Source organism: Natrix helvetica (genome assembly GCF_964273705.1).
Source record: "Natrix helvetica genome assembly, chromosome: 6".
NCBI classification, from domain to species: Eukaryota; Metazoa; Chordata; class Lepidosauria; order Squamata; family Natricidae; genus Natrix; species Natrix helvetica.
This window is the reverse complement of record NC_138553.1, coordinates 23,360,440-23,374,609: the sequence shown is the minus strand read 5'-3', so window position 1 is coordinate 23,374,609 and position 14,170 is coordinate 23,360,440. Positions and strand designations below refer to the sequence as shown.

General features: G+C 40.6%; 1 protein-coding gene across 2 annotated transcripts in view; it reads right to left on the bottom strand.

Annotated features, from left to right (window-relative positions):
- The window catches only part of STAB2 (stabilin 2), a 105,783-nt gene that overhangs the window by 19,011 nt on the left and 72,602 nt on the right, over positions 1-14,170 (bottom strand). For both annotated transcript variants that reach the window (XM_081958485.1, XM_081958484.1), the window contains 7 exons: positions 12,990-13,136; positions 10,279-10,335; positions 8,752-8,875; positions 6,519-6,668; positions 5,046-5,150; positions 3,477-3,584; positions 1,914-2,107 (listed from right to left, as the gene is read on the bottom strand). In XM_081958485.1, the coding sequence (XP_081814611.1) occupies positions 1,914-2,107; positions 3,477-3,584; positions 5,046-5,150; positions 6,519-6,668; positions 8,752-8,875; positions 10,279-10,335; positions 12,990-13,136 (885 nt within the window). The remainder of the gene's footprint in view (positions 1-1,913; positions 2,108-3,476; positions 3,585-5,045; positions 5,151-6,518; positions 6,669-8,751; positions 8,876-10,278; positions 10,336-12,989; positions 13,137-14,170) is intronic.

Below are 14,170 nucleotides of genomic sequence, written 5' to 3'. Positions count from 1 at the left end.
TACCAACCGCCTTGAAAGAGGCGGTGGTGAGACCCTTGCTCAAGAGGCCTGCGCTTGACCCAATGGAGCTAGCTAACTATTGTCCAGTCTCCAACCTCCCCTTCTTGGCGAAGGTTGTCGAGAATGTGGTGGCGCAGCAGCTCCCACGACACCTAGACGAATCCGACTATCTAGACCCACGCCAGTCCGGCTTCCGACCCGGGCACAGCACTGAGACAGCCTTGGTCGCGTTGGTTGATGATCTCTGGAGGGCCAGAGATAGGGGTTACTCCTCTATCCTGGTCCTATTAGACCTCTCGGCGGCTTTTGATACCATCGACCATGGTATCCTATTGCGCCGGTTGGAGGGGATGGGAGTCGGAGGCACCGTTTTGCGGTGGTTCGGCTCCTACCTCTCCGACCGGAAGCAATGTGTGTTGACAGGGGGGCAGAGATCGTCCCTGAGGCCACTCACTTGTGGGGTGCCACAGGGGTCGGTCCTCTCGCCTCTCCTGTTCAACGCATATGTGAAGCCGCTGGGTGAGATCATCCGTGGTTTTGGGGTTGAGTACCATCTTTACGCTGATGATACTCAGCTGTATATTTCAACCCCAAACCACCCCAACGAGGCTGTCGAAGTGATGTCCCGGTGTTTGGAAGCCGTCGGGGTCTGGATGGGGGACAACAGACTCAAACTCAACCCCTCCAAGACCGAGTGGCTGTGGTTACCGGCACCTCGGTTCAGCCAGCTGACTCCATCGCTGGCCATAGGGGGCGAACAATTGTCCCCTGTGGAGCGGGCGCGCAATTTGGGCGTCCTCCTTGATGCCCGGCTGTCAATGGAGGACCATGTGGCAGCCGTGGCAAGGGGGGCGTTCCACCAGGTTCGCCTGGTGCGCCAATTGCGCCCCCTACTGGACCGGAGTGCCCTGCGCACGGTCACTCATGCGCTGGTGACGTCTCGCCTGGACTACTGCAATGCTCTCTACATGGGGCTTCCCTTGGGACGCATTCGGAGACTGCAGCTAGTTCAGAACGCAGCCGCGCGGGTTATTATGGGAAGTACACGTTACTCCCACGTAACACCTCTCCTGCGCGAGCTGCACTGGCTACCTGTGGCCTTTCGGGTGCGTTTCAAGGTATTGATCACCATCTTTAAAGCGCTCCATGGCAGTGGACCTAGTTACCTGCAGGATCGCATCCTACCACACACGTCCCTGCGACCTATCCGCTCACACAGAGAGGGGCTCCTCCTGGTGCCGTCTGCTAGTCAATGCCAGCGGGCGACACCTAGGAGTAGATCCTTCTCTGTGATGGGCCCAACCCTCTGGAATGACCTCCCCCCAGACATTCGAACTACCACCGACCTCCGTTCCTTCCGGCAAAAGTTAAAGACTCACCTGTTTCAATCAGCTGGCCTGGCACTTTCTTAATTGCACCTCCCAGGGATTTATTTTATTTTAGGGTTTGGGGTTTTAATTGTGATGTTTTAAGATTAGAATTATTTATTTCTTAGTACAGCCTATTTCCCCCTCCAAATGTATCTTAAATGTAGTTTAAATGTATTTAATTATTATGAATGTTTTTATTATTGACTGTACACCGCCCCGAGTCCCTTTTTGGGAGAGGGGCGGTCTAAAAATCTAAGAAATAAATAAATAAATAACAGGGGTGTCCAAATTTGGCAACTTTAAGACTTGTGGACTTCAACTCCCAGAATTCCCCAGCCAGCATAGCTGGCTGGGGAATTCTGGGAGTTGAAGTCCACAAGTCTTAAAGTTGCCAAGTTTGGACACCCCTGGTCTACAATAAACTTATTTCCCCCCAGGAAACTCTTGCATATTAGATAACTTCATTTGCAGGCATCTATGCATGCTTCCTTATATAAACAGGGAAACTAATTCTACAGCAATATTTAAATACATAATACTTACTGGCCCTGTCATTGTACAGAGAGCATGTTCATGACATCCACCATTGAGTCCATCGGTACAAGGGTTGATAGCAATGCAGGTATAGCCATCTCCCTGGTATCCTTTCTGACATGTACAGTTGACTTTCACATCAGTTTGTACACATTTTGCATTCTTATGGCATCCACCGTTGTTTTTCTTACAAAGCTTCTCAGCTGTGAAGTGCAAAGAAGCACAGATCAAATGAAGGTTTACATCAGAGGGCCCTTGGAACCTTGCGACAAAAGTTTCCTGTCATTTTAAGATAGGAAACATAATCACATTTATAAATAAATTTATAAATAAACTTAACACAATTTAGCAAGCAAAGAAAACCCCACAAACTCCTTCCAAAAATCAGGGGGGAAAAAAGATACCACCCATCAAAGGATTGCCCATCCCTGCTCTGCACATTTCCCATCCCCTATAGAAAGCAAGCATGTCAATCGAATAGAAGATAACAGAAATAACAAAAGATAAAAAATGTTTATATAACTTTCAACATTACATAGTTCATTCAAGAGTAACTTTGAAGGAAGAGTTTCTAGTCCACTGTTGTGTTTGAAGATTTTTAGCCCCGATGATCAGAACTGCTAGTTCTGACGGTTAAACAAAATATTGTTCCATAATAATAGGTGATCAGAGTACAGAAAAGTTTTCATCTCAACATCACAGATGGTATTCAGCCAGTTTGGGCTGGTTTGCCAGAATCAGTAGCGGAAATCGCAGGTCCCACCCTGCCTCTATGCTGTCCTACTTAGGCACATTTTTGAGGCTGGGTGCATACGCAGAAGGCAGGCATGAGCGCAAAGCACATGCATGGAAGGCCGGGCGTATGCACGGAAGGGGTGCACAGGGCGAACTGATAGTTACAAAATGTGAATCCCACCGCTGCTCAACATCTGCTTTTTTCAGTAAGAATCCACATGTGGCATGTGGTTTGTAAGTTATACTTTATAATCCAGCTATATAAACATATAGTTTCTCTTCATTCAGAAAGTGTCTATACTCTTTCTTGAAAGCTGAACCAGAGCTCACTAAAATACTTCTTTGTGGACTACATATAATTAGTTTCATATTCTAGAACAGTGTTTCTCAACCTTGGCAACTTGAAGATGTCCGGACTTCAACTCCCAGAATTCCCCGCTGGGGAATTCTGGGAGTTGAAGTCCGGACATCTTCAAGTTGCCAAGGTTGAGAAACACTGTTCTAGAATGTTCCAAGGAAGAATGAGGAAAGAGTGGCGGGGAACAGGAGTTTATTTATTATTTATTTATTTATTTATTTGATTTGTTAGCCGCTCCCTCTCCACAAGGGACTCGGGGCGGCGTACAATAAATAAAAGCACATATATATATTACACGGAGGAGGTAACAACCATTACAATACATAAAATAATAATAATGAGATTAGGAATTAAAATACCCCAGTTTAAAATTACTGATTTAAAAAGACTGTCAGGAGGAATAAGATGGAATTATGGTTGAAGAAAGATTCCCACAGGAATGATAAAGATATTTATTTTGTGCTTATGATAATTTTTACCTGTACATGTAAGTCCATCCCCAGTATAATAAGGCTTACACTGACAAGTTCCATCAGCACTACATACTGCATTGACGGAACAGCTGGGTGAGCATACTGGGGTTGAAGCTGTAAAGGAAAATTAAAAACCATAATTTAAATTCATGTTCTTCTCAGAATCTCAAGTCTAACAGCAAAGAGTAAAAGAGTGAAATAAATATTTTGAGAGATAAAAAGAATGGGCAGCCTTATTGCATCCATGCTTACTGGCTGAATCAAATTCAAATAAATCAAATGCAATTGCAAGAGTTTGCTTTAATTAATTATTGATGTTTTGTCTTTGCTTTATACATTTTTATGAATAGTAGTGGCTAATCATAAAAAGAAGGAATTTTTTTGCTTCAAATATAGGTCTATCAGATCTAGCTGTAAAACCCTTAAAACAATAAATAGCTGTGAGGGGAGAGATAAAACTCTCTTTACTACTATCTGGAGTTCATTAGGAATTTTCAGCACAGAGAAGTCCTTTTCAAGTGAATTAATTAAGTCCAAGAGTTTATTTCTTGGTATGAGGCATCCATCTTACAACTGTTGTTTCTATTGGACATAAGTAGACAATGATTACTCTGATAGCAGATCATTCCTTCAAAACTTACTCAATAAGCACAGAACTGTCTGTCAAGAGAATATCTTATGTAGGAAACAAGGTTGTAAAAAGGATTCGTGAGATAACATGAGAATCATGAATCACAGGTTGCCCAATGTGTAAGTTGTTTAAAACCTGACATTTAAAATCAATTCATATTAGATTTGGTTGTTATGACATATAAACATAACAAATGAGTATTATTTGTATAACAGTCAGAGTATCAAGACTGTAACAGCCACTTACAACCAAAAATTGAGCTTCTCGGATTTTTCTTTAACCAGTTTTATTGAAAAGATAGGGACACTTGTGATACATAAATCTGAGTAACTGAATATTGTAACCTTACTACCCAATTTATTTGTAAGATTTTTAGGGCAGAGCATTCTTGACCATCTCACTGATCTCCAGCTAATGCAGTGGGAAGGTCAACTACTTTCCCCGATGAAGGAAGAATACGCAGATAATCTACACTTTTTGATATTGTCTTTGTCAGATTTTGATAAGCCAGTTGCATACAGCTTTTGTATTTGTTGTACTACAACTTTTGCTTTGCATTTGCTCAAAGCATCAATGTTGTAGTATAGATACTCCATAAATCATCCATTTCCAATCTATTAAATTGGGAAGTGCAATTTTCAGAATTACAGTATATTCTCTTGAGGATATCCAATTGGGAAAGGCTGCCCTATTGTTGTTTATATCTGTCAATCTACCTATCCATACATCTACTTTACGAAGCAATAGAAATTAATTTCCAATGGATTATTTTATAGTACTTCAATATCAATAAAGTATGATAATAATATTGCTTTCTTTCAAGTCCTAAACAAGAAATCAACATAGGAAAATAATTTAGCAATCCGATCAGGCAAAAAGACAAAAGCAAAATGAAATGTTCTCTACGAGCAACAGATTTACATGATCAAATATTGTAGTCATACCTAATTCCGTTTCACAGAGCCGTCCAGTCCATCCAGTTTCACAGAAACAATGTCCTGATCCAGAAATCCCTTCATCACACTGTCCATGTGATGTACAATCGCAGTCTATGAATAGAACATTATATTATTAGGAGAATGATCCACATGGACGATTTAATTCATAAACTGGCCTTCTGACTTAGGATCATTAGTTAGTCTTAAAAAAGGCAATTCTCCCAATAATTAGAAAATTAACAATGATCTAGAATATGGCTTTGCAAGAAGGGTCCATTTCAGTGGTGGGTTTCAATTTTTTAAAGAACCTCTTCTGTAGGTGTGGCCTGCTTTGTGGGAGTGGCTTGCCAGCCATGTGACTGGGTGGGCATGGCCAACTCGTAAAATGTGGTGAAACTCACTTAATAACGCTCTTGCTTAGCAACCAAAATGTTGGCTCAGAAACTCTGGCATTTGAAGCACGCAGGTCTTAAATCTGTCAAGTTATAAGACCCTTGCACCCCTAATCCTTTAGAACCCTCCCCCAGGGGTGTTCAAATTTGACAGCTTTAAGACTTGTGGACTTCAACTCCCAGAATTCCTCCTCCAGTCATGTTGGCTCAGGAACTTTGGCATTGAAGTGTGCAAGTCTTAAAGCTGTCAAGGTACAAGACCCTTGCTCCCCTAACCCTTTAGAAAAAAACCCCCAGGGATGTTCAAACTTGACAGCTTTAAGACTTTAAGGTTTAGATAGGACTCTTAGAGGCGGGCGGGGCAAGCTGATGCGGATGGGCGGGGGGAGGGAGCTGGAGTTCTAAACGGCACAGTACATTTGTGGAACCTCTTCTATAGAAGAGATTAGAAGTGGCAGGAACCCACCCCTGGTCCATTTATAATAGCTGTCTGTATTGCAGATTTCCTAGTCCTGCTGAGATGAATATATGAAGCTCCCTTGTCCTGGATTGTAGGTCTTATTACTGTCTACTGGTTCACACGAAATGTCCTAAAACTCTAGAATATAGAAAATACACTCTAGAAAATAGAGTGTAGTGTACAGATTTGAAGGGCAAAATGTGATTCAGAGACATAGAACCCACAGCCTTGGAATCAAAATAAACTAAATTTATCTTTTTCCAAAACTGCATGGAAACTACATAACAATTTAGAGAATCTTTGCGCAGAAATTCCTGTGAGCAGGCCAGAAATGTAAAATACAGAGAAAATTGTGTATACACAAAGCATTTTATAGTTTTTTGTAGATTTTTGGGGGGTAAACCTCAAGTACACAAGGAAAAAATGATAACAATAGAGAGATTTCAGTTCCTAAAAGCTGTCTAGACATTTCATTATTTTTGTTAAATTTTCATTTTATCATTCAGGGGATCCAAGAGATACAGGTTTAGACCAGACATTTGATCCAATGAATCATGCAAGTCCTCCTACACTGGTTCAATGTTACAGTATATTTGTTATTTAACTGTAAGTCAACAGGTAACCTACTTTTGCATTCCAAACCATATCTTCCTGGCAAACAGAGCTCACATGCAGTCCCATTGAAGGCAGCATTGCAAATGCATTCTCCTGTGCCAGCATAACCTTCATCACAGTATCCATGGTTATTGCAAGGAGCTTCTGGACCTCCTGGGCAAGCTGAATAGGAGTAAGAGGCAATGAGTCAATCATACATATAGATTTAGGGCGGAAAACCCCATCTATGCCCTCTAATAATACATTGGTATTTAATTGCCATAATTCCTTGGTCCATGCTGACTGGCAATTCTATGGGCAGAAGTCCAAGATATCTGGAGACCACTAAGTTGGTGAAAGCTTAGTCAGTTAGGATTTCTAGTTCCACAGGAAGTATCTCCATTGTTATACCCAGAATACCCTTTCATCTCCCTTAGCAAAAGATCAAACTATTTTCAATCTCTAGCAGGAAAATGTAGAAAAACTAAAAATTGCACCAGCCTATTTTTCAGACATTTGTTGTTATTTGTGAAGTCATGTCCGGCCCATCACAACCCCATGGACAATGTTCCTCTAGGCCTGTTTCTGTCCTCTACCATCCCAGGAGTCCATTTAAGCTCACGCCGACTGCTTCAGTGATTCCATCCAGCTACTTCATTCTCTGTCGTCCCCTTCTTTTGCCCTCAATCGTTCCCAGCATGAGGCTCTTCTCCAGTGAGTCCTTCCTTCTCATTAGGTAGCCAAAGTATTTGAGTTTTCATCTTAAGGATCTGGCCTTCTAAAGGGCAGGCTGGGTTGATCTCTTCTAGGACTGACCGGTTTGTTCGACTTTCAGTCCAATGGACTTGCGGGAGTCTTCTCCAGCACCATAGTTCAAAGGCCTCAATTCTTTGGCGCTCAGCCTTCCTTATGGTCCAACTTTCACAGCCATACATTGCAACTGGGAAAACCATAGCCTTGACTATACACACTTTTTTTGGCAGGGTGATGTCTCTGCTTTTTAGTATGCTGTCTAGCTTTGCTATGGCTTTCCTCCACAAGAGCAAGCGTCTTTTAATTTCTTGACTATAGTTCCCCATCTGCAGTGATCTTGGAGCCCAGGAAAATAAAATCTGTCACTACCTCCATTTCTTCCCTATCTATTTGCCATAAATTGAGAAAGCTGAGTGCCATGATTTCAGACATTAAACATCTCAAAAGAGTATATCTGAAGAACTGAAGATCAAATACAACACACTAGGCACAGTAATTTGCAATAATAGGTCTGTCTTGCAATAAAATAGGGCAGTGTGGGACTATATTTATATTAACTGTTCTAATCATCTATCTTATCTTCGAGGATGTTCCATTTTAATTCTTATCTATTTACCTGTTTTTTGTCACTTTAGTAGTCTATTAGCATTCCAAGGCTACTAAGAATGTTCAATCTTTCAACTTTTCTGGTTTTTTGGGTACTTTTATAAACCTCTTTTGCACTTTTATAAGCTGGAGGCCACTATTGATCCTGCAGATATTTTCCTCATGGCAATGGGGGATGTCATTTTGGGCACAAGGAATTTACATTCAGAATGAGTTTGGTATTTGTGAGTGCATCAACATTCTGAAATTATTTTAGAGAGTACAAATGAAGATATAATACAGGGCAGAGCTTCAGTCCAGTCTGCAAAAAGCAGATAAGATGCCCACTGGAATCAAGATACATTTCATTTACAACAACAATCTTTCTTGACCTTAATTATAGACATTAGCCCAATTAAAGGCAAAGAACGTTAATCCTTTCAGTTGCTTCAAAACTTAATTATACAGACAAGGGAGCAGAAACTCTTGATCTCAGATAATTCAATTCCCCTACTACAAAGCTCAATCAATTCAAAGAACTGAATCTGATGAACAGAAATCTTCAACTAGTTTAACATTAGTTTTCCAACCTGACCTATTTAAATGTGTTACACTAGAATCCTGATTTTGTTTCACCAGCAAGACCAAACTGAATGAGAATGAAAGGAATTGCAATGCAACATAATTGAGGAACAATTATGCTTAAAGGTCAAAATAGACATTGCGTGGGAGAAATGTGGTAAGATATTTCAGGTTTTTTTCTTAAACAGTGAAAGAAGAATCCAGTTTTCACCAGAACAGTGGACCAAAATTCCCCTTGTTTTTTTCTAGATATGAATTATGTCCACTCCTAAGCCTGCTAAAAACCCTATGTAGATATCCATAGTTCTTCATCAAAGTTCAAGTATTTAAGATTGTAGAGACTGACCTTGGCATTTATTTCCAAAGAATCCCTTGCAGCACTGTGGTATCCTCATTGCCAAAGAGCAACTTCTCCGACAGCCCGACAGGGTCCTGTGGCCGATGATATATTCACATTGCTGCTTGTCTCCCTTATGATTTTGTATATGGAAATAGGAAAACAAACTAACCAACCAGAGTATTAGCAGACATAAGCATCTCATAAGGCATAAGCATCTCTCTCTGACCGTTGGCATGAATTCCAATCTACTGTGTACAAACAATAGAAGTACTGACTTTGTTAATAAGGAGAGATTGTGTAGTGTAGTGGTTAAGGTGTGGGACTAGGGATAGGGAGATCCAGGTTCTAGGACCACATGGAAGCCAGCTGAGTAAACATAAGGCAGTCACTCCCACTCAACCCTAATGAGGGTCAGCCTGTGCAACAAACTGGCTGGCTACTCCTCATTGGATGAGACACTGATAGTTCCCCAATCTCCTTGTGAACTATGTGAGCCCAGTTAAAACAAGCTGACTTTGGAACCAAATGGGACAAAGCTAAGAAAAGTAACAACTTAGTCCAGTGATGGCTAACCTTTTCGGCACCAAGTGCTGTAACTGGAGCATGCGCATGTACGCATGCTGAAGCACCAGGACCCAGAAGACAGCAGCTATTTGGTGTGCATGCATGCAGCAGCCAGCTACTCATTTGGGTTCTGTTGCACGCATGTGTGCTGGCCATTTGCGCACCGGAACCCAGAAGCAAGCAGCTGTCCATGCGCATATATGCCGGACCAGCTGTCCAGCATGCATGCACATGACGGAACCTGGAAGAACAGCTGGTAATGGCATGCATGCCCCCAGAGAGGGCTCTGCGTTTGCCATCACGGACTTAGTCTTTTGCACACACTGATTTGTTCAGAGCAACAAGGTAGTATGCTTTTTTTTTTCTTCTTCAACACTTTCAACATCCTAGGGCTACAGAAGACTAGATAATAAAGTCATAATTGTTTTAAAATAAGTACCCTGTTTCCCTGAAAATAAGAAAATAATAAGCCCAATCGGGCTTTTGAGTGCATGTGCTAAAATAAGACCTCCCCCAAAATAAGCCCTCCCTGAAAATATTGCAACACAGCAGCAGCCATGAAGTGATCACGTTTGCTGCCTCTTGCACCTCAAAAATAATAAGACCTCCCTGAAAATAAGGCCAGGTGCTTTATTTTACTCTGTCTTATTTTGGGGAAAACACGATAATACTGATTTTTTTTCCAGATTTCATGATTATTTGGGGAGGATTTCTGTGGTGATTTTTTATTTAATTTTTGGCCTTTAAGGTACACTAATCCTGTGTGAAGGCATATAAAACATCTTATGTCTCCCTGCTCATCTTCACCTATGGGAGCAGATATTTACCACCAATATTTGGTGATTTATCAGGAAATTTGGAAATATGGCTAAGAAATAGAAATTGGCGTTTTTGTTTCACTTTCTCTGAACCCTTTAAAAAAATCAGTTGATTATTTAAAAATTGAATAAAATGTACAGTCACAATTACCGTTATTATACTTCCACCAGGACACTGATAATTCCTGAAACAGTTGACACAATCTCCCTATTGAGAAAGGAAGCACATGCTTTAGACCAAATACTTAAAATAACACATGCCAATTTTTAAAGCACATAATTCCTTATGCATACAATGAAAATGCCTTAATGCATGAGCTACATAACCCAGCATTGTGAAATATACAGCAGACATAATTTCCCCTTATTTTTGCAATCACGTTCTTGCATGGAAAGATATAGTGATTTCTATATGCCAATATAGAATCTAGCTCTTGCTATTTGCAAAAGTTCCATAAAATCAGCATATTTGTTTTACCGGCTTTGTTCATGTTAAGATTGTATGGAATGCACAAATATCTATCAAAGAAATATAAGAAGAGTTGACAAAGTAAAAACCACAGCTTTCTAGCCTGATGAAGCTTCAATGCTTTTGGTTGAATTTGGCAGAATCTGTGCTTCTTGAGCCCACAAGGAAGCTCAAACGCATAATGGAGAATTTTTCAAAAAGCAAGTCCAGTAAACAAAATAAATGAAGATGAAGAAAGCACTACACTTCATTAAGTTGTTTTTATAATAGGATCTAAAACCACTGAGTCATAATGATTTGCATTTTTTATATGTAAAACAATTATTCTTGCTATGAGCCATGGTGGCGCAGTGGTTAGAGTGCAGTACTGCAGGCTACTTCTATTGACTGCCGGCTGCCTACAATTTGGCAGTTCAAATCTCACCAGGCTCAAGGTTGACTCATCCTTCCGTCCTTCCAAGGTGGGAAAAATAAGGACCCAGATTGTTGGGGGCAATATGCTGACTCTGTAAACTGCTTAGGGAGGGCTGTAAAGCACTGTAAAGTGGTATATAAGTCTAAGTGCTATTGCTAGGCCACAGCAATAGCTAGAAATACTGGCTACTTAAATGCTGTTGTTTTTTAAATCACAAAACTAGGAAGGACCAAATGACATAAGTGATGTCAGAACTACTTTAACTCTTGGTCTCAATATGAGCATCCACATAGCAACGAGAGCAAGTTTGGTAAAGAAATGAAAGACACCAGACTAGGCAAAGGAATACTGTGAGCTCCAGGATGATCTTAAGCATGAAACTAGCTGTCATTCTTATTCAACTTTTGGAACTAGGCATTGACCAACTACTTCCAGAAATCTTGCCAAGGACTTATGGAGGAAAAAAATGGCTGCCTGAAGATGGCCCCATTAAAAGCAAAGCCAGAGATGTGCCAAAGAATGAAGAGCCAGACAGTAGATAGGCTCCTTAAACCTCCCTGAATAAGGAGAGGAGATGCCCACAAGTGTTCCAGACATTTGCTCCTAAACAAAGAAACAGCAAGGCAGAAGTCTCTGGTCCGTTTAGAGCTCTGGAAGGTGAGAGATTAGCCACAGGGGTAGGATTCAGCTGGTTCGGAACAGTTTTGGTGAACTGGATATTAATTTTTATCTGTTTCGCCAAACCGGTAGTTACAAGAACCAGCTCACCCTGCCCACCCTGCCCCTCTCCTCCCAGGAGTCTCCACACAGCCTGTTCATCATGCCAGGTAAGTGCAGGGCCTGCGCAGAGGCACTGGGAGGGCAAAAAATGGGCCTATAGGAAATACCGGAAGTCTGGGAACAGGCCTGTTTGTGGCCTTTGGAGGGCCTCCAGAACCCGGGGGGAGCCCTTTTCACCCTCCTGGAGGCTCGAAGAAAGCCAATGAAGCCAGGGGAGGGCAAAAAAAAAGACCTACAGGAAGTCTGGAAACGGGCCTCTATAGGACCTCCGGCGCCGGGGGGGGGGGGGGCAAAAATGCCCCCCTGCCACCATGGTGCAAGAAGCCAACTAGGCTAGGCCCCCATGGCCAGGCCCACCTAGCAACTGGCCAGAGAACCTGTTGCTAACGTTTTTCCAATCCCACCCCTGAATAGCCATCTTGCTGAAACTGCAATTGGTGCCTTTAAAAGGAGACTAAGATCGCATGCTTCCTTGTCTAATTACATCTGGAAATTGCTTGTTCACTGCTTTTTAACTATTATAACTACTTCTGGATCACCAAGTCTGGAAACACCAGGCAAGTTCTCCCTACAATCCTTAATGAAAGAAAAATTTAACTACAAGCTCTTATGAACCTAAAAAAATAAACAGCACAAAACTAATTATAACCGGATTAAGAGTCCAGATAAATTTGTAATCAGCTTGTGGAATTAATTGTAAAGAATGCTTCCTGTGGGAAAGGCGATTCATTTTGGATTTTTTCGAAGAGACAGTACAGATAGCCAATTTTAAAAATTTGGCACTAGAGGGTACTAAATATTTTAATTAAAGAAGAATATATAAATATAATCTAATGAATTCCCCCACCTCAATGAGTAATAAATAGATAAGCATGAATACATGTATGTGTTTATACATACATAGAGTGTTCCAGAATTAATAGGGCAACTACTGAAATAAGTGCCAATCACACAATGTTGATATTGTTATTATCTTCATTTTGATTATTACATTTTACACTTTGTGCAAGACTAATAATCTCTTTTTGAATAATTGTTTAATTTAAAAAATACTTTCAGATTTGGAGTATTGGTTCTGGGGCAGGATGGGTGGATGGATGAATGGATGGATGGATGGATGGATAGCAAGCAAGCAAGCAACTGCATTAGATTTATGTGATATCTGGAATGGCAACAACATTTCATGAGAAAAACTGACCGGAAATTCAGTTGTCATAAAAGTGTCACAACGACCACCAAGGATGGGATCAGTTAACATGCAATCAATCCCATAAGCAATGCCACCATCAAACTCTAGATGCCTTTGTATTATCTTGCATCTCCTTTCATTAAGGAACAATTCACCCTAAAAATACATATAAATTCATGTTGATATTAAGAAAAAATATATGACACGGTTAGGGGAAAAGGGAAAAAGATTAAACTAGTCAACCTGGTATTTTTCTCACTTCTGGATAAAACTTCCATAATCTTAGCAAGCATGGCTTATGGTAGAAAGCATATATATATATATACATACACACACACACACACACACACACACACATATATATATACATACATACACACACACACACACACACACACACACACACACACATATGCATACCAGGGGTTGTAACACAAACACAAATACATACATACATACATACATACATACATACATACAAACATACATACATACATACATATGTTGTATTTGTCCTGATAAATAAATAAAGGGAGACTAGTATAGATCTATTTCAAGCTATTTAGCTCTCATCAGCTAGCCATACCCCTACATATATATTCTCCATCATACAATTCTGTTATAAATAACTTTATGTAAAGCACCAAAAAGTAGTAAGAAATATTGAGAATAAGAAATCAGTTTTTCCTTGACTTAACAACTACCATATAATGGAACCTGCCCATTAGGGTCATAAATCATGATGGTCATAAAGAAGATTATTATGTGATTGAACCCAATTTTATGACCTGTATTGCAGTGATCATTAAAGGATTACCAAGACCATAAAGTGAATGCCACGGTCATTAAGCAAATCCATTGTTCTCTACTGAAAGTAAATGCTGGTAAAAAATGTAGTAAGTCACATTTATGTCAAAGTAAATTGGTCTCTATTTTTTCCTTCATGCTGCTAAATGTAAATGAAAATATTTGATTGTCCTTTCTATTTATTTGAAACTCTCATTTATTTATGATGCTGTACAATGGTTAGCATAATAAAAATATGGATCAACTTCAGAGGTGTTGGAATGGGTGAACCGGTCGTGGTGGTGGTAGGCTCCCCCCCCCATCGGGATGCTTCGGTGCATGCACAGAAGCGTCGCACATGCACCTGAGCAAACCAATAGCAGGATTTACAACCCACCTCTGAT